General features: G+C 43.4%; 1 protein-coding gene across 2 annotated transcripts in view; it reads right to left on the bottom strand.

Moving 5' to 3' along the window:
- Nucleotides 1-777: 777 nt before the first annotated feature.
- The window catches only part of VPS8 (VPS8 subunit of CORVET complex), a 304,326-nt gene continuing 285,912 nt past the window's right edge, over nt 778-19,191 (bottom strand). For both annotated transcript variants that reach the window (XM_073231972.1, XM_073231971.1), the window contains 2 exons: nt 4,188-4,268; nt 778-1,403 (listed from right to left, as the gene is read on the bottom strand). In XM_073231972.1, coding sequence (XP_073088073.1) covers nt 1,254-1,403; nt 4,188-4,268 — 231 coding nt within the window. In that variant the 3' untranslated portion in view covers nt 778-1,253. The remainder of the gene's footprint in view (nt 1,404-4,187; nt 4,269-19,191) is intronic.

Genomic DNA, 19,191 nt, shown 5'->3' on the forward strand with positions numbered 1-19,191 from the left:
AGGATCTTGCTACCCCACCATCTTGAACCCACCTCCACTCTGCTACTTTTCAAGTAGGTTGCTTTGGTTAAATTATTTATCATGCCTGAACCTCAGCTTCCTCATCCATAAAAATGGGGTTTAGACTGTCTTACATATTTGCAAAGAGCATCTGACTAGTGATCATTTAATGCTCAACTACTTCCCTCCATTTGACCTTCTCACATGTCTTGTCCAGCCACTTCTTGGAAGGAGTTATATAATAAAAGCTAAGCTAGCATTTTGGGGGCATTTTCCATGTGCATGCACAGTGCTAAATGTTTACATTTATTGTCTCATTTAGTCTTTTTAGTGGCTTTTACAAGAAATTGAAGCTCAGAGAAGTCAAGTAACTTGCTCAAGATCACAGCTAGTATGTGGCAGCAGTGGTATCTATTTTCTATTTAAAGTCACTATATTTGCGTCTAGTTCATGCATCTATTCCCTGTGGACTTGGTTAGTATATGTCAGTCTATAACAGTTGGATCATTCCTGAGTGAAAAGGAGCACCCCAGCCTGGGAGGTGGAAACCTAGTCTCTGCAGGTGGTGATCTCCTGTGCTTGCTGGTTCAATGATGTACAAAGTCCCAGGACCAAGAAATGTAAAAATACATGTCTGGAAATCTAGACCCTGTCATGGAAGCACTTGAATTGTCAGGCTGCTCCGGATGGAGCTGCTTATTTGAATAAAGGGAAGTTTGCCACATCAGGGTCCTTGATTTTGAGCCAATAAAACTGAATTGTGGCAACAAGGGTTCTAAATGTATATATGACTTGACACAGAAGCATTTATTTGTTAGAAAAGGGCAGTTGTAAACACTCAAATGGTTCTAACGCAAACCTACCAGAAGGGGGATGTCCCAGCCCCTGCAGGTCTTTGCTCCGTCCAGGGCAGGTTTCAGTTATACCACAGGCTGGCCGACCAGTTTCCAAGAGCAGCCTCAGAAGTTAAAGTCTCTCCATGTTATCCAACAGGCAAAGTGCATTTTCTTAAAAAGCTGGACAGAGGCATGTGGCATTCCTTTAACAAGCAAAACAAAATCAACAAGTCATTGAACTGGTGCTGTGGCAACACCAAAGAAGAGAGGGAGTCTCCCTTGAGATCAGTGGTATGGAGGCCACGAGGCACAGAAGCCAAAGCCTTTGCTCAGAAGGTGGGGGCAGTGAGGGCTCCTCCCTCCCCCCAGTTGCCCTGGCTTAGTCTCTGGTCTCTGGAGTCAGGGCCCAGAGCCATTTCAGTCCTCAGTCACAGGGGGTGGAATGAGCTGCAGCTGGAAGTTCTCATTCTGGAAGATGCTGTTGAAAGCAGGGCCACTCTGGGAGCCACTGAATGGCCGGTAGCTCTCGCTGCTGCGGTTCTGGGAGAGTTCCATCAGGAGAGCCAGCTGCAAAGGAGGGGTTAGACATCAGTCGGGCCTCGCTCATCTCATTCCACACTCTCCCTCTTGGTAAGCTGTCCTAGGGCTGAATGATCCTGAGTTAGGAACACTGCTCTGACCTCCTGCAACCTGGATAGCTCCAAATGGATGCCCAGGGCTCCAAGGGAAACTCAGAGACTCCACCCTCTCCTCTAAGAGTCCTCCTTGCTTCCTGTTTCCACCAATGGCACCAGGAACACTCTCACTCTGTTAGTGGCTCAGTTCTGGAGGACCTGCCAAGGACAGAGAATGGCAGGTGAATGGCAGCCCGGCTCTTAAGATGCCCTTGAAGGTCAGAGAGGAGAAGAATTCCACACCCAAGGTCCTTCACCTGGAGAGGGCAGCTGTGAGGGACGAGTCATCAGACATAGCAAGGCGATCCTGTCTGTGTAGGCTCCAGGCCAGAAGTCTGTGGGTACTTCTAGGAGCCCCAGGTAACTGTAGTGAGTGCCTTCTAGGTGCCAGGCACTAGGCTAGGTCTTCTACATGGGTATATTTCTAATCCTCCACAACAACCCTCTGGGTAAAAAAACCAGAGCCTTGAGAAGCTAAGTTGCCTTAAATCACCCAGTGGAGAGTGGGATTCAAACAGGTCCATGTGGCCGTTTCCACTCAGCTGAGCTGCTTATACTTCTGCCTTCCCTGAAGACAACCTGTTTGTCACCTGTCCTCTACCTACCTTCCCTGCCAGGAGCTCTTGTCATCTAGCTGTTCTTCTGCCTCTGGCAAGGGGTTCTATGTTTGTCCAGGCAATAATGGCACAAGGCTTACTGTGTCCATTTATAACTTCTATTGAAAACTCATTACCAGTAGTTCTGATAAATGGGAAGACACCTGAAGGGCCCTATGTTCAAAATGCCAGTTTATCTAAAATAATCCAGCTCCTTGCTCAGCAACAAAAATTGTGAATTTGACCACAGACATAACACTGGCTCAGAAGCTTTAGCTGGCCCAGGACAAACAGGAGTCCGTTTGCTCAAGCAGTCCTGCCAGGGACTTCTACTGCCATCTAAGCAGGCTAGAGACACATCCCTTGTTCTGCCTGGGCCCCACCCTGTGCCATTTCCTGTTTTCTGTATGCCTCTCAGCTGCCCATCAGCTTATCCTCCACAAGAATGATTACATATAGTGCTATGAACAGAACAGGTAGCACATGCTACATAAACTCAAAGTTCTTTCACGTTCAGACACTGGGAGGTAGAAAGACCAATGACAAAAAGTATTTCCTGTTTTAAAGAAAAGAGGCATTTTTGTGTTCTACTTCTGTAAGTTAGTGATCTGAAAATTGATGCATCATGAATAATAGCTCAACAACTTGTAGCAGAACTTCCTTACAAGTCCAGAAACCCAACTCCTGGGGCAGAACTTGGTTGAAGCTGGGAAGGGATGGAAACTGTGCAGTGCAATAAAGCTGCGGCCACATGCAAGAGGTCCCTGGAGATGTCTCCTGGGATAAAAACTTCTGCCTAAACCAGCTTTCAAGGAGCGAACACCATTTTCCCCCTGAGCTGCGAAGGAAGCTAGCAGGTATTTGCCTCAGAACAGCGTGGGAGAAGGGAGTGAAGGCATAGAAGCACAGCAGTTTGTGCAGACTGAAGATGGAACAAATGCGGCCTGGCTGGGACTTAGGTGTGACTTGGGGAGTGGAGGAGGTGGGAGAGTTTGGACTCGACCTTCAAGGGATAGAGATCCAGGACGGTGTTCTTAGCAAGTGGATAACATGACATTTGGTTTTGGAAACAGTACCCAGCAGCAGCACGGAGGAGGGACAGAAGACCCGCAGTGGCCTCTGTGAGAGAGAGTTGGGAGGGCAAGGGGAGGAGACGTAGAGAAAATGCCCACAGGCTCTCGCTAGTGAGTGGACGGAGTGGAAGGGATGAGCCCAGGGTGCTGCGAGGTTTCTGCTCTGGGTGAGAGATGGTGCCACCCACAGACAGGCACTAGGCACAGAAGAGCAGGTTGAGAAGTTAATGGGTACACTTCCGAAGTGCTTGGAGGCCACCCAGACTGATGTTGGGGCATGCCTGCTCACTGCCCTCCAAAATCTGTATTTTTCTAAAGTAAAAGAACACCAATAGTTTCAGCCCATAGCTTTGGAGTAAAAACCAATTTTCCCAGTCTCTACTGCAGTTAGGTTTGGTCGTATATCTAAATTCTGGACATTGGAGGTAAGAAGAAGTGGAAGAACCCCTATGAAATGTCCTTAAATAGAGGGCTTATGCTCTTCCTCCTTTTCTTCCATCTTGCTAGCTGGAATGCAGATGTGATGGCTGGAGCTGGAGCAACCATGTTGAAGCATGTTAGTTTAAGCCATATGTTAAAGATGACAGAGCCATAACATAGAAGATTCTGGAGAGAGGTTCATGGAAGGTGCCCTGGGCTGCCTGTATTTGTACTTCTATCATGGTCAGGCTGATATGACTTAGGATTTGTCTTTCATGGCCAAAGCAAATTCAACCAATGCAGATGTGTAGCAGAGTCTGAGGTTTAGGGCAGACTTAGTAATCATCAATATAAACAAAGGCCTCCAGATGAGTAATTAGGCTTATCCTTGCTCTCTTGGAAGTAGTACAAACACAGATGCCCTTCTGTGTCCTCACAGCCCACGGCAGGTAAGGGACACTTCCATTTCCTCTGCATCCTTTGCCAAATTCTGAGTGTTCCCAGGGGCCAGGGCACTTTACAGACTGAGTGGGACTTGAGGCTGCATTTCTAAGACAGTAATTATAAACAGGGAAAATCACACATTACCCTGGAACTTCCTCGGTAGAGACGGCAAAGCTGATCAAATGCTTGGATTTGCTGTGGATCCAGTACAGGCTCTGAGGTTGCCTGAGAAAGAAAAAAACAGTAAGGTTAGTAACACTCCTGGGCAACCTCTGTACTTGGCCATGGGTGAAACAAGCTGTGGTGCTTCCTTCATTCCTCTGGAGAAAATCCATACTCCCAGCAATTAGTGAGAGAGATTTTACCAAACGGTGATTAGAAATGGGGACATCCCTCTGAAGTGCCTCAGTGCCGGCCCCCCGCTGGCCTCTTCATGGCCTCCCCCCACTCCCGGCCAGTCTCTCGGTCCCCCACTCCCATGAGCTCCCTTAGGGCTTCTTGGGCTCGCTTCTTCTTTACTATGCAGAGCAGTTCAGCTCCATCCAGCCTTGCATTCCCACATCTGTCACTGAATACGGCCAGCAAAGATGCCCCTTCTCTGTAGCAGTAGCAGGTGATGCATTTTATGTGAAAAATCATGTCATTTCCATGTTTCGTGATAAAGCCGGCAGCCACCTGTGAGTCTGCATGGTTAATCTGCTTGTTGGAAGATGTGGAGTCTACCTTATTTTTCTACAGCAGTCTCTGTTCTACCTCTTCATGTGCTGGATGTGCCAGTACTGATCTGATACAACTCATACCTGGAGGGAAGAAATGGGATCTTGGGTAGCACAGCTATCAGCCTGTGAGTCAGAAGAAAATGGAAAGCCAGTTCTGACGCTAACCTGCTATGTGACCTCAGGGCACCTCCTTGGAGCCTCAGCTGCCTGCCCTGTGAGAGGGGACAGTGCTTCTCTTAGGCAGTTAAAGTAGATGATATACATATTTAAAATGTCTTTAACTTGCCTGGCACTCTCCAAGGGCTCAGTATATGCTAGCTTTGTTACTACAGTTTAGGGATACCCTTAATTAAGTGTTGATTTCAAAAGTGTTTTAATGTTTAACTCTAGTAAAAACATGTCTTTCTTTGCTCTGTATTATAAACCCTCCTGGCAATGAATAAAAAGGATACTAAATACACATGAATGTACCTGAAGAGAAGGGCTTCAGCGCTGAAGGGTCTGGGTGTCGACATTGGCACCACTCTGAGAAAGGCACTGTTGTGTCCTTTTCCCTAAGAAGGGTTTGAACTTTTAAAAAAACCTGTATGAGGTTTTATAAATTTAATTTGTCTTCAGGAAGGACTCTGCTGATTTTACTGAAAATGTGCACTATGCTTAGGGGGTATCCTACCAAGAGCTAAGAGAAAATGGGAACAAGCACCACCCTGGAATCAAATCATGCCAGCCTTGTATGGAGCCACTGCCCAGCTTCCTCTCCTAACTAGATGAAAAGGCTCCGCACTGAGACCCAGAAAGCAGCTGCATCTGAGGAGGCTCACACCTCACGGGGTTCTGGAATCCCATGGTGGTGCCCCAAAGGTGGCATCAAGGTGCTGGGGACCAGCCCAGGGCACAGCTGACTCAGTTCCTGATGCTCTCAGCAGTGGGGTGGGGTGGGGTGGGCGGGAGGCTGAGGGTGAGAACCACTCACTGGAAATCCTGAGGAGGGCAGGGTGCCCCGACACAGCAGCCAGCCAGTGAAGACAAGTGGCCCCCCAGAGGCTCTGCTTTTCATTCTGTTAGACTCATGTCTCTGGGTCTGCCGGACACATGGTGAGAGCATTCTCTAATCTGAGAATGTTTAAAGTTGCCTTGACACTTAAAAATTGTTTTTCTCAGTATAATAAGGTAGGAAAAATGATCATACTTTTTGGAGAGAAAATGGATGGAGTATCACTTTGTTAGAAACTAAGTAAAATACACAAGGGAGATCCAAGCTAAAGGTGATCTGAATGTCTGAGAAATACTGGTTCAAGCAAAGCAAAAAGACAAAAATATAATTATGAATTCTCTTGGCATGAATATATAGGATACTAAATACACAGCGAATTCATCTGAGGAGAAGGGATGATTCTCAGATAGCTGAGAAACCTAACAATGGAGCAACATGGCCCTGCCACCGGTTTCCTGAATCCCTTTAGTTCCACTGGCATAAACCAGGAGCAGGTGGGTTGAAAACAAGAACCCCACATGCCTCTCACTGGCCATTCAACTCCTCAGCTGTGGGGCTTGGCCACCCTCACAGCCCGTATGACAAGGGACCAGCCACCCTGCTCTCACCTTGGCTTGTTTCCTAACGACAGTCTGAAAGGAAACAAGTCAGGAGTGTAACTCATGAGGCCCTGGAAAAGGGGGTGTAGGGGGAACAATACAGGTCAATTAAGAAGGTTATAAAGGCCAAGCTAGCAAATGATAAAGCACCAAGAACAAGAAAAGCTCTCTCCTTACAGAGATACTTTTATAAACCAGCCCTTTTCCTTGAAGGGATGTGGTAAGAAGAAAATCTTATCAACTGTACTACTGCACCTGTTATGAAAATGCAGATGGTAGGGCCACTTAGGATGACCCACTGAAGAGATTCCCATCAGACCGTGCACTGGGAAGAGCTGTGATGGACACTGTTGACTTGTTACTAATTGTGTTTTCTCTTGCTTTTATCACTAGGCAACTCAAGGCTAAATGGTCAGCTACACAGAACTAGCAACTGCTTAGGTCCTGATGGCGAACACTTATGAGCACTATTATAACCTGGTTTTATATTGTTTACCATAGAGTTTTTTAAAAATCTGGATTTCCTGACTTATTTATTTCAGTCTATTGGCTGTGCTTTGGAAGCCAACTCAAATCATTTTGGGAAAGTGAAGATCATGTCAGATCATAAGTAGAAAATGCTACTGTTAAAAATAGATCCATGCTTTCACCCCTCCACCCCTCACCCCCAGAAGTACTATGTGGCAAATGGGTCTATTCTAGGCACAGAATAAATGGCTCTAGCCCCTGGGAGTTTGCTGCTCACTGAGGCAATAAGTCTCAAATGATGGTCCAACCCATTTTCTGATCTAGTACTTCCTAAACTTTGCTGTTCATAAGAATCACTGAGAGAGCCTGCTGAAGTGCAGCTTTTGGCTAACAGGTCCGGGGTGGGGTCTGTGAGTCTGCGCTTTTGACGTGTTCCCAGGTGAAGCCAAGAATGCTGGTCCTCAGCCTGTACTAGGAGCAGCAAGGTGCTGGTCTGTACTGCTGGGACAGCTCAGGCGGCTGCGGACTTCCTTTCCTCACTGAGTCATGGGTATCTTGCCTCCTTCTGACTCAACTGTACCAAATCAGCTGATCAATAAGCATTTCTTTTTCTCCTAAGGTACCCCAACTAGGTATGTTTTTTTCAACACTTAGTGAGTTGACATGCATATGAGCAACCCTTGGGTAAAAAAAAGAAAATTTAATAGGTAAGAATGCTCCTGCCACATAATTCATTTGGAATCTTATTGAATTGTAAATCCTATACCTATTTTACTAAATAAGTGAGCAGGATTGTGTTAGGGAAGATAGACAAGGCAAGGAGACTTGCCCAATATGAATAAAAAATTCACAACCAATTAAAGGGCATAACCAGGGCCTCTGCCTTATAAACCCTAGACCCCCTCTGTTGGGAGAAAACCTGGAGTCACAAGTAGGTAAGCATGCACATGCACGCATGCACATGCACACATATGCTGACCCATAATTTAAAACAGGACATGCCAGATACATGTGTAGAGGTGGCTTGTCATCTTACTCCTCCTCTAGGCCCTTAAACTCCTTGGAGACACTCCCAACAACATCCTTCAGAAATGGGAAAATGTGGTTGTTCCATGGGTGTGAAGTAACCAGAGGGGACAGTCCTTTCTTATAGTACAAGCCATCATCCTGGACAGCCAGACACCAAATTACGGAGCAGCTGCTGGGGCTGCCCTGAGGCCCTCTGGACGTTCGGTCACTGCAGGGCAGTGATGCCCTTTCCTGGCCTGGTCACACTGCTTTTGTGGTAAAGTGTCTGAAGACAAGTCATTGATGAAATGAGAGCTGGTTGTAGACATGCCTAGGACCAAGTAGATGCTCACCTGTCTTAAAATCCTTTCTGGAATAAGCCAAGGGTATTTTTAAAAAGGAAGCATACAGGGAATGACTATAGTCACTAAGGCGAAGATTTCTGTATTCTTCTCCATGGTTCTGTGGGCACAGGAAGTACGGTAGGATGAGATGGGGGGAACAGAGCCCCTGGTAAGGCAGCTTGTCCACAGAAGACATTTATGCCCTACTATGTAGGCTCCTGTCCTATCAACTCCAGGCCTCATGAACTGGGATCCAGTTTTGTGGTTCAACAAGAAATTTTCAGAACCCCTACATATCAGGCCTGTGGTACAAAGATCAAAGTGTCAAGAGTTTAATGCCTCGCAGATTCTGAGATATTAAAATCCCACAAAAGATTTCACCTTCTCCAGTGTTGATGAGCAAAGCTTGACTGGTTTACCGAAGTATAATAACCATATGTTGCCCATTTGCCAGGGCAGGCTGTGTTTGAAGCATGCTCTCACATTACCTACATAAACAACTATGATGTCCCTGAAATTACATTTTGGGTCTGGCCTGCACTCCGGTGCAGTCTCAGCTCTGACACCCTCTCCAGAGTGCCTGCTCTGAGTGCCCCAGTCCTTTCAGCAGACCCGCTTCCACAAGACCCTACATAACCACATTGCTGCTCTCACTGTCCTGTCATTATCTGTTTATCTGTCTCCCCCATTTATTACAAACTGTCCACTTTAGGTCTGAGAGCAGGCAGCAGCCTGCTCCCCTGGCCCAGTGAGTAGTCACTGGCATCTGTCTTCTTATTTCTAAGAAGCTGTACTTTTAAAGATCCTTTGTGATTTCTGGCATGTTTGTCCTGTATCTCAGTGAAAATATCTATTTCATTTTACTTAATTGACTTTTGGGAAAAAGATTATTTTTAAAATATCAGAAAACACAAGCACCAACACTTTTAAGAAGGTAGGAAAATTTACCAAGCGTGCGGGATTTATGGCAAAAAGCCTCTTTTTGCTGTTGCCCTGGCCCCTCGTTGTGCACAGCCCTCCATTCAGTGCAACAGAGGCCTTCTGAGGGGGCAGGGCCTGCTCCCCAGGTGCCCATGACACTGCAGCAGCCGGTGGGTGAAGAGCCTGCATCCTACAGTCTGTCTGCCTAAGCCCAAACCCTGGAGTCAGCAATCACTGGCACTACAGTCCGAGGCAAATTCCCGATTCTCTGAGCTAAGTGGGTTTTTTGTTTTGCTGTTGTTTGTAAAATGGGGATAATGATAATGGCTGTGTCACCTGAAGTGGCTAGAAGATTAAAAAGTTAATGCATGTGGAACATGCAGTAAATGCCCAGGACTCACATTCTCATTAAGGGCTATTAACCGGAGGGCATGGGAGGCCTTGGGCACTGCACACAGAGCCAATCTACACAGGACACTGGTCACATAACCTAGTCTTAACATGGCCACTGAAACAGAAAGGAAGGAGATATCAAAGCCTGGTGCAAACAAAATGGGCCAACCTGGCAATTAAAGGGATGGAGGATATTGCAGAAGAGAGAGAACAGAGTTTAGAGAGGAAAAGCTGCATGCATATGAGAGCTCCCTGAGCCTCCGTCTCTTGTTCACTGGTGCCCAGCACTGTGCTTGGCTCAGAGCAGCTGTGAAATGATTATCTGCTGATCAAATGGATGAAGGGATGGGAAGGGCAAGAAAGCAGATTTTCCATGTCTTACATATTCACTAGCCCTCTGCAATGCAGTAGGAAGGGCACAGGGCAGGGTTTCTGAAAGACCTGGCCTCCATCTGGATTCTGCAACAACTAGCTGAGAGGCTCTGGCCATTATTGAACTTATTGCAGTCTGTTTCTTTATCTGTAAACACTACTTTGCAGAACTGTTGTGAAGATTAGTGATAACATATAGGTCTGGTGCTTATTTGATGTTTAGTAAACAGTGGTGATTACTGTGACTGTATTTATACATAGTCCTGAGAGAAGCACCCTGGAAGAGAGAAAAATGGGCTGAGATTCAGGAGAGCTGAGCTCTAGGCCTGTCACAGCTCCCTGTATAACCTGAGCAGGTCACGCTGCTCCTCTGGGCCTATGTTCCGATATATCAAAGCACAGTGCTACCTCAAGCCACATTCCACCTTCCAGGGATGGTTACTATGAGATACTAGGCATTTAGGACATGAAAGTTTCAAGTAAGATAGTAATGTTTGCTGAAGCTAATCATGGCTTTTACTGTATAATCAGAGGCAAACTAGGGCAACCAGCTAGAGGCACTAGAGGAACTGCCCAAAGACCTACAATAGCCCTGGAGAGAACAGATTCTAAGATGCTGCACAGAGAACTGATTTGCCAAATCAGTGACATGCACAAAATAAGAGACAGCAACAAAATTCGAACACAATCCCAATGTGGCAAATCTATAAACACAAAGCACCCTTCCCAGTATTTCCAGACCATCTAACTCACCAGTATAGAATTGATTAGGAGTGATTTTCCAATTAGAAGGAAAAAGATATTTGATGCTATCTGCTATAGCAAATTTCTTTCTTCCCATGTAATGAAGTCCAGTGATGAGAGCTGAAAATTAAACTATAGCTGAACATTACAGGAAGAAACAGTAGCAGCCCTGGAAATGACCTTGTAATACTCAGCATTAAAGTAAATCCGGTGGAAAATGAGGTCCTGATGATCTAGGGAGCCCCAGGGAAAGGAACGCTGGGCTAACATAGTACGCCAGCATATTTCAAAGCTCAGTGACCCACAGATGTGGTGGGAGTGAGAGCTGTAATGACATCTGCTGGAAGGAAGAAAACAAACCGGGCTTTCAGGATCCATAGACCTCTCAACGAGCACATCAAGCCTGGCTATAGGAAGACCACCATGAGCTACCCTGAGGCTGCGTTCCTAGGAACAGGGATGATATACAAAGACAGTGACAGTAACAGAAGACTGAGCTCGGCTTGTTCATTTCTTATTCTCCATAATAAATAAGGTCCCCAAATCAAAATCCCATTTCCTTTCCTAATTGTTTTCCCCACAGTAGCACATGAGAAGGTCAAACCCAGTTTGTGAGAGACACAGGACACTTGATACAATTCTGCAACACGATCATTTGTCTCTTCTGCATCCTAGGACCCTTTCATGGCATTTCTGTAGTATGCTGGTGGGCATGGGGTAAAGCTGGAGTTGGATGAATGGAATGAGAACTCTTTCCCACCTTTCTCCCTGCCTGCTGTTGGCCACACTTTCCAGTATTTTTCTGTATCTGGTATAGGCCTCAGTTTTGACTTTGCTACCACCTAAGCTGCTTCAAACTAGAGGACCTTAACATTTAACACTTTTGCCTAATATGGAACATTGGCTTCAGATATAAGAGTGAAGCCACACTTCCTCCCCTGCAAACAGAAAACACCTTTCCTAAAATTCCCACCCACAACACGGTTTGCTCTGAGGCAGCACCTGACCTCTTACATACCCTCATTTCCTAATGTCTCCAAACTCCCAACAGGTCACAGCTAACAATGAATTAGCTCGTGAAATTATGAACTAACAGGCACATTGCTAAGCTGACTGGAGAGAGGAGAGCAACACCTGGCAGTGTATCTTCCAGAGATTTCCCTTAGCGTAGTGATCACAGTTCAGAATGAGCACTTCTAAGGGAAGAGAGTGCGGAGGCTGGAGACGGAAACTGCGAAAGGCTGACCAGAAAAATATCCATAAAAGACAGAGAAAATATCCATTAAAAAATCCATAAAAAACATCCATAAAAACCTTCAATACCACAATTAAAAAGAAACAACACAGTGAATTTTCACAGCAATAGGGAGAAAATACTGGCTTATGTCTTCTAGATATGAAAGGAATAACAGCTACACCGTGGCAGCTGAGTCACGGAGCTGCTGCTGGAGGAACTGCCCAAGCACTGCACACGTATCACGTCATTTAATCATCCTGAGAACCCTATGAGGGCAGTACTTCTGTTACTCTTATGTTACAGTCGAAGAAACATCCTGGGGTTCAGTGCTGCGTCCAAGGCCACTCTGGCTGGTGGTAGAGCCCAGCTGTGAATGCGGGCAGTCCCGTTCCCTATGTGCTTCTCTCATGTGCCTGCTCATGCTATCATCTGGAAGAAGCCTGACAGAAAGTCATTTTCAAGGGGCCCAAGGGTTGTCTGTGGAGCAAACCTCGACCAGCTGGGGGACAGACAGTATGCCTAAGTCATCCTCTTGACATCCTAATGGCCTTTGACCTCCTGGGAACCCTTCATGATTCTCCTAAGTAAAGAAATGATCCCATCAGGCCTATTAAATCTCAACAAAAGGCCCAGGAGAGAAAGCAGCTGATGACAATGAGTACCGTTATTAGTGTCATGCCTAGAAATGCGTTTTGGAAGGCTGGGCTGAACAAGGCCAGTGACAGCCAACAATGTTAAGAAAAGAACCAAGCCAGGTTCTGCAGTGAGAGACCTCACACACAATGAGAAGATAATTTTGTACACACTAGGTGCTCATGAAAAAGCTCTGGACTTGGCTCTGACACTAATTAGTGACATTAATTAGTTGTGTTGATACTCTTGGTGTCAGTTTTCTCATCTATAAAACAGAAGTAGCTGCATAGCCTACCTCACAAAGCTCTTGTGAGAGGAGTGGAGAAGAGGGGAAAGAAGAGGAGGGGAGGAGAGGGAAATGGAGAAAACACATGTTTCCTGAGTCTCTTTAGGCTCTGGTCTTATTCTAGCTACTTCTGGGTTTAATGAGTACATTAGCCCAATGATGTAGACTTCATTGTCTTTCATTTATGTGTGAGGCAACTGAGGTTTAGACATGTGAAAATATCATTTGCACTAGACAAGGCAGCTCCTGATAATGGGACTAATCCTAAAGGCCACTATACCATGTTTGTAACAAGCACAACACATTATGAATGTACGTGGTACTCTGGACTCCCTGGGACAGTCTGAGCTGCCAGTGTGCCGGGGGGCTCCTAGTGCGTCTGCCTGTACACCCTCCACGTATCCTTGGTGGGGCCATCCACAGGGTTAGCGTCACATAATGCTGTGTTATACAAAGGAACACGGTATTTTTTGTTTCGTTTACCCATTTTGTTCCCTTACAAAAAGAAATGTCCCAAATTGGCTTAAGGTCTCTGATACCTGTACACTCTACCTGTCCATGCTTGGCCACTCCTTGCCTATCCAGCTCTGCAAGGGTTAGGAAACAACCAGGGAAAAATCGTGTTGGCGAATGATCTCACTATATCTAAAAAATGGATTTTTCAAAAACTGAATAGGCAACTGCAGAGTGTAGTTAAATAACTAATGTAGTTCTTTGGTCATAACCATTCAAACCTGTCTATTATTTTGACAGGGATTACTACCATTGTTACAAAGGACTGGTCATTTTAGTGTAACTGCCTCATGGGCATAGGAAGCTCAAATTCTCAGATTAAAAAATAATTGCTGGATGTTGCCACCCCCAATGTAATGGATGTATTCTCTACAGTCAGCACTATCTGGAGATGTTAGGACATAGATTAGGACCATTATAAACAGAAATGAAAACTGACAGTACAGGGAAACGAAATGGAGGACAACTGGGCTGGGACCCCCCAACCTCTTTCCTTCCAGAGGGCACTGTCTGACCAAACTTGGACTTTTGCTACATGGTATGTTATGGTCATTCCATTCTTGATTTTTCTTTTTGTCAGGAAAGGAAGATCTAAAGAAATCTAGAAAACTTTATTTTTGTGGGAAGCAGAGTTGCAGAGAAAGCTTCTTAGTGAGGTGACAATTTGTCAGAAATCCCTGTCTTATCATTGACCTTACTTAAAAAAAATGAAAACAGGGAAAACATTCGTTTCATATATGCAATTAAGGCTTATTACCCTTTGATTATTTAACTGATTGTTGTCTATTTAAGAGAGCTAAACAGTTATCTTTATGGATGCTACTGTGGGGTAGCAATTAAGACAAAGTGCTCCTCTGAGGGCAGGGTACTTGATAACTTTCTGTCAGAGCCATGAGTGCTGGAATATTTTCAGTTCCCATATTCCTGCCCACCTTGATGACTAGTTAGAACTAAAAATGATTACCTGATAACAAGAGGAATATAAATCAACTGGAACGGCAAGTTTAACCCTGAAACTAGCAAAACCCAATACAAGGCACCAATGCAATTACACACCAAAGGACACAGAGTTGCTTCCAAACTGGACAAGTGGCAAGGCAGGATGGCAATCCTTCACAGAAGAGAAACACACAAAGTGAGTGCCATGATTTCCCTGGAGTTCTAACCTGGAGGCACTTTTTGGATTGTGGCACAGGGAGGAAAGCCCCAAGCAGAGCATGGCAGCTTTGCTGAGCTCAGGAATTGGAGATAGGAATTTGGGGCTAGGCAGTGGGTAGAATTTGAAGAGGAGGAAGCTGAGTTGAGAAGGATCTCTAGGAATCTAAATCTAAACTTAAGGGTCCCCTGAAGTTTTTAGCCAAATACTCAGCTGCATATATGCAAGCAAGACTACAGAGGCCTGGCAGAGAAAAGCTGCTGGGGACCTGTGAGATAAGTGGAGATTTTGGAGGTTGCAGAGTGCTGGAAGACATGTGAATACTAACCAGCTAGAGTGGAGAGACCTGGTAAACACCCTGGGTATTCAATGAAGCCATCAAAAAGCTGTGTATGTAGGAGCAGGGATTCAAAGCCTGAAAAAGTTGAAAAGTAAGCTTCAAAAATGTGTAGCTGATTTAATGGTAAATTAATAGCCTGCTCAGAACAAAACTCAAATGTCTCTAAAGGAAGACAAGAAAATCCAGATGCTTCACAACGTGGCATCCACAATGCCCAGCATACAATCAAGTTTCTAGATATGTGGAGTCAGAAAATGTGACTTATAACCAGGAAGCAACTGACAGAAAGAGACTCAGAGATGACAGAGATACTGGATTAGCAGACAAGGAATTTAAAACACGTATTTTACAACTATGTTTAAGGCTTTAAAGGAAAGGATAGACCTAATAAAAATATTTGAGGGCATGCCCAATAGAGAAATGGGAACTATGAAAAGAACTAAATGATTTGAAATTAGTAAATCAAGCTATAGCATTTCAAGGTTCCTGTATTTTATGTTAAGTATTAAAATATTCTAATCACATTGTGATAAGTAAAGATATATTCTGTAATCCCTACAGCTACTACTAAAAAAATTAAGCAGAGATATAGCTAAAAATGCAATGGGAGAATCAAAATAAATGTTAAAAAATATTCTAATAATCCCAAAGAAGACAGGGAAGGAGGAACAGAGAAGCAAAATACAGATGAATAAAAACAGAAACAAAAACCTAAAATTAAAATAGCAGACAAATATAATCTTTACATTAAATTTAAATAGATTAAACTCTTCAAGTTGAAAGGCAAAGACTGTCAGACTGGATTAAAAGAGCAAGACTCCATTACACTCTGTTTTCAAGAGATGAACTTTAGAATACAATGACAAAAATAAATTGACAGCTCAAGGATGGAAAAAAGATATAATGAAAACTAATCATAAGAAAGCTTGAATGGCTATATGAATAGATTAACAGATTTTGATACAGGACAATTACTAGGGATTAAGAGAAACATTTACTAGTGATAAAAGGATTAATAAACCAGAAATATATAACAATAATAAACACATATGTACCTTATAGTAGAGTTTCAAAATACCTCAGGAATGACAGAACTAAAAGAGACAGACGATCAATGATCATAGCTGGCGAACTTTAACACTCAGTAGTTAGTCAGATAACTGCACAAAAATATCAGTAAACATACAGAAGATCTGTGGAACACTAACAATTGCCTTCTAATTGACATTTATAGGAATTACACCTACCAACTGTGGATTACATGTTTGTAGAAGTGCATAAATAATGTTCACTTAGATAGACCACATGCTTATTCATAAAAAAGTTTCAGTGACTTTCCAAAGACTTATATCTTATGGTGTGCTCTCTGAGCACAAGAGAATTAAATTAGAAATTTGTAACAAGATATCTACAGAAGTCTCAAATATTTGGAAATAAATAATATACTTCTAAATAGTCAATAAAAGAAAGAATAACAAGGTATATTAGAAAATATTTTGAGGTGAATGATAATGAAAATTACCATCAAAATTTGTGGGATGCAGCTAAAGCGGTACTTAGACAGAAATTTATAGCTTAAAATTTTTATATTAGGTAAGAAGAAAGGCTTAACATTAGTAATCTAAGTTTTCACTTTAAAAGCTAGAAAAAGAAAAGCAAATTAAACCCTATGTAGAAGGAAGACAAAAATAGCTAAATGGAAATTGTTGAACTGAGAAATATAGTATATGATATGAAGAATTCACCAGATGATCTTGACAGCAGATGTGATACTGCAGAAGAAAAGTTCAGTGAATTTGAAGACAGTACAATAGAAACTACTCAGATAGAAGCAGAGAGAGAAAATAAGGTAAAAAATAATGAAGAAGGCCACAATGACTTGTGGAACAATATTAAATTGTCTAATATACATATAATTAGAGGCCCACAGGGAGAGAGATTGGGGCAGAAAATATATTTCAAGAAATAATAGCCAAAAGTTTCCCAAATTTAATGAAATCATACAGTTCCAAGAAGCTTAATGAAGCCCAAGAAATATAAACACAAAGAAAGTCACAGTCATACCTAGGCTTATTGCTGAAAACCAAAGATAAAGAGAAAAACTTGAAAGCAGCCAGAGGGGATAAAGACATATTATATATAAGGTGTTACCAGTTAGCTTCCCTGGAATTAAAACTCTTGAGATGGAGATCTGGGTGCCAGAAGTTATCAGTGGATGCTTACCTATGGGGAAGGAAAGGAAGCAGGGGGCAAAGGGAGGTTAAATTATGAAGCAATCACAACGATGGCCCCAGGTGATCCAAAGGGGAGCTCTGGAACTAAGATGTCCTGCATTAAGACAAGGTGTCTGGCCTTTATGACCTTTCAAAAACTTGTCATTAGATGCAGGCTGCTCTCAGGAAGAGGCTGTCACTGTTGGTAAGATAGGTGTCTTCACCTGAGGACGATTCCTGGAGAAGGATGAATTGAAAGCTAGCAGTTGCTATAATTCCCAGCACCTGAGGGAATGAGTGCTAGTCATTCTTCTGAAAGATGGGAGAAGAGGGCAACACAGCATCCATGACACCCTCATTTATTCTTCTGTTTTGTGCATATGGAAAGTTGCCTCAAAGCAGCTGAGGACCCAGTAGGGTATAATACATTTAAAAACAACAACAATAAGTTAGAAAGTTAGGCCAGACACCAACACAATAGTAGAAGGTAGTGGATGGCACATGCCAAATGAAGTATGGGCAGTAACTGCTACGACAATTCAGAGGAAGAGGTGATCAGTTCAAAGGCATTTAAATTCATGATTATGAACTGTAAATGGGTCCCCTAATATTTCCCTAGTCTATTCACTCTGCCATTTATGCTACATGTTTCATGCCTTCACCTTTCTCCTCAAACTTCCAACATTTCTTATGCCTCCATAGTTTCAATTGATTCCACGCACTTCTATTTTCTCAGTGAACTAGAAAACAAGGAGGAAGAGAACTTCCAAAAGTGTTCCCTGCAACACTTACCAAACTGTGGCCTTCTATTGCTTTTGGGACACATCAGGCATTCTGCTTCAGAACCTTTGCATTTGCTGTTCCTTCTGTCTGGAATGTTCTTTCCCCTCATGTTCACTTGGACTGTAGTTTCACTTTTTTCAGGTAGAAGATGTTACCTATCAACCTTCCATGACCACTCTGTATAAAAAAGCAATTTCCCTCATCATGGTTTTTCTCCCCATAGCCTTATCAAAATATGAGACACCATATTTTTATTTGCTTTATGTTGATCCCCTGCCACCAGAATGTGAGCTCTGTGAAGGCAGAGCCTTGGCTTATGTTCCCTGCAGGATCCCTTGCACTAAGATCCATGCTTGGTGCATAGTACTGGTGCCCAATAAATTAATTTTTTGAATGAATGAAGCAGAATTTGAACTGGAGCCTAAAAACAAGGCATCACTTATAAGGGAGGAAAGGAAGGACATACCAGATTGTGGAAGGAGGAAAAAGCAAATATATGGACATGGACTGGTTATGTTTAGGAAACAATGAGAAATTTCTCTTGGTTAAAGAAGGAAAAGAAGAAAAGATAAGGATTAAGTGTGGGTTGGTGATGCATCAAAAGCCTAGACTGTTAATCTATAAACTTATTCATACTTGACTTTGTTGGCAACAGGCAGCCACTGGTTTTCTAAGCACCAGAAGAAGGGGAAGATGGACTGGAGCTCCAGAAAACAGAGGCAAGGGTCAGTGACGAGATTTTTGAAACAACAGTTACACACAGTGACTGGGGAATGATGACACTGCTGAAGCAAATGGGAAGTGTGGAGAAGGAGACGGTTGGTACTGTTGAAGAAGGCTTCTCGGAGCTACAAGTGAGGTGAAGAGAGAGGTCACTGGAATTAGATAATTTCTTCCTTCCAAAGTTTGCAAAGAAATTTCTCTATAATTTCATATTCTCTTATACATTGCTGTGAAGTGATCAGACACAGGTATCAACTGCCCCATTCAGTGCCATCAAAAGGCAGTTTTAACTGACTTAGTAAGTGAAAAAGTTAAGTGACTTAACCATGGAGAGCAGGGTCTTTTCTTTAAGGATACACTCAATCTGGAATATTGACAATTAGTAGATATTTCACTACAAGAGAGGAAGCTATAGCTTATTCCTTTCATAATAGAAGAACCAATATAAATCATATCTAGAATATCCCTAGGATATGTGTGATAAACAACAAGACACAAAAGTCCTAAGGCAGTGACTTCTGTCAGATAGAACAGACTGTATGAAGCATCAGCCCACATTTCACCCTCATCTTCTCTGCCTTTCTTTCTGCTTTAATCAAATAAGATTTTCTACAGTTTCTTAAACATACTCAATCCTATGTTCTGATATATTAAAGGAGTGTGAACTTTGAGGGACAGCACATTAATTGATTTGGGCCAGTG

The sequence above is a fragment of the Manis javanica genome, chromosome 3 (genome assembly GCF_040802235.1).
Source record: "Manis javanica isolate MJ-LG chromosome 3, MJ_LKY, whole genome shotgun sequence".
Lineage (NCBI taxonomy): Eukaryota > Metazoa > Chordata > Mammalia > Pholidota > Manidae > Manis > Manis javanica.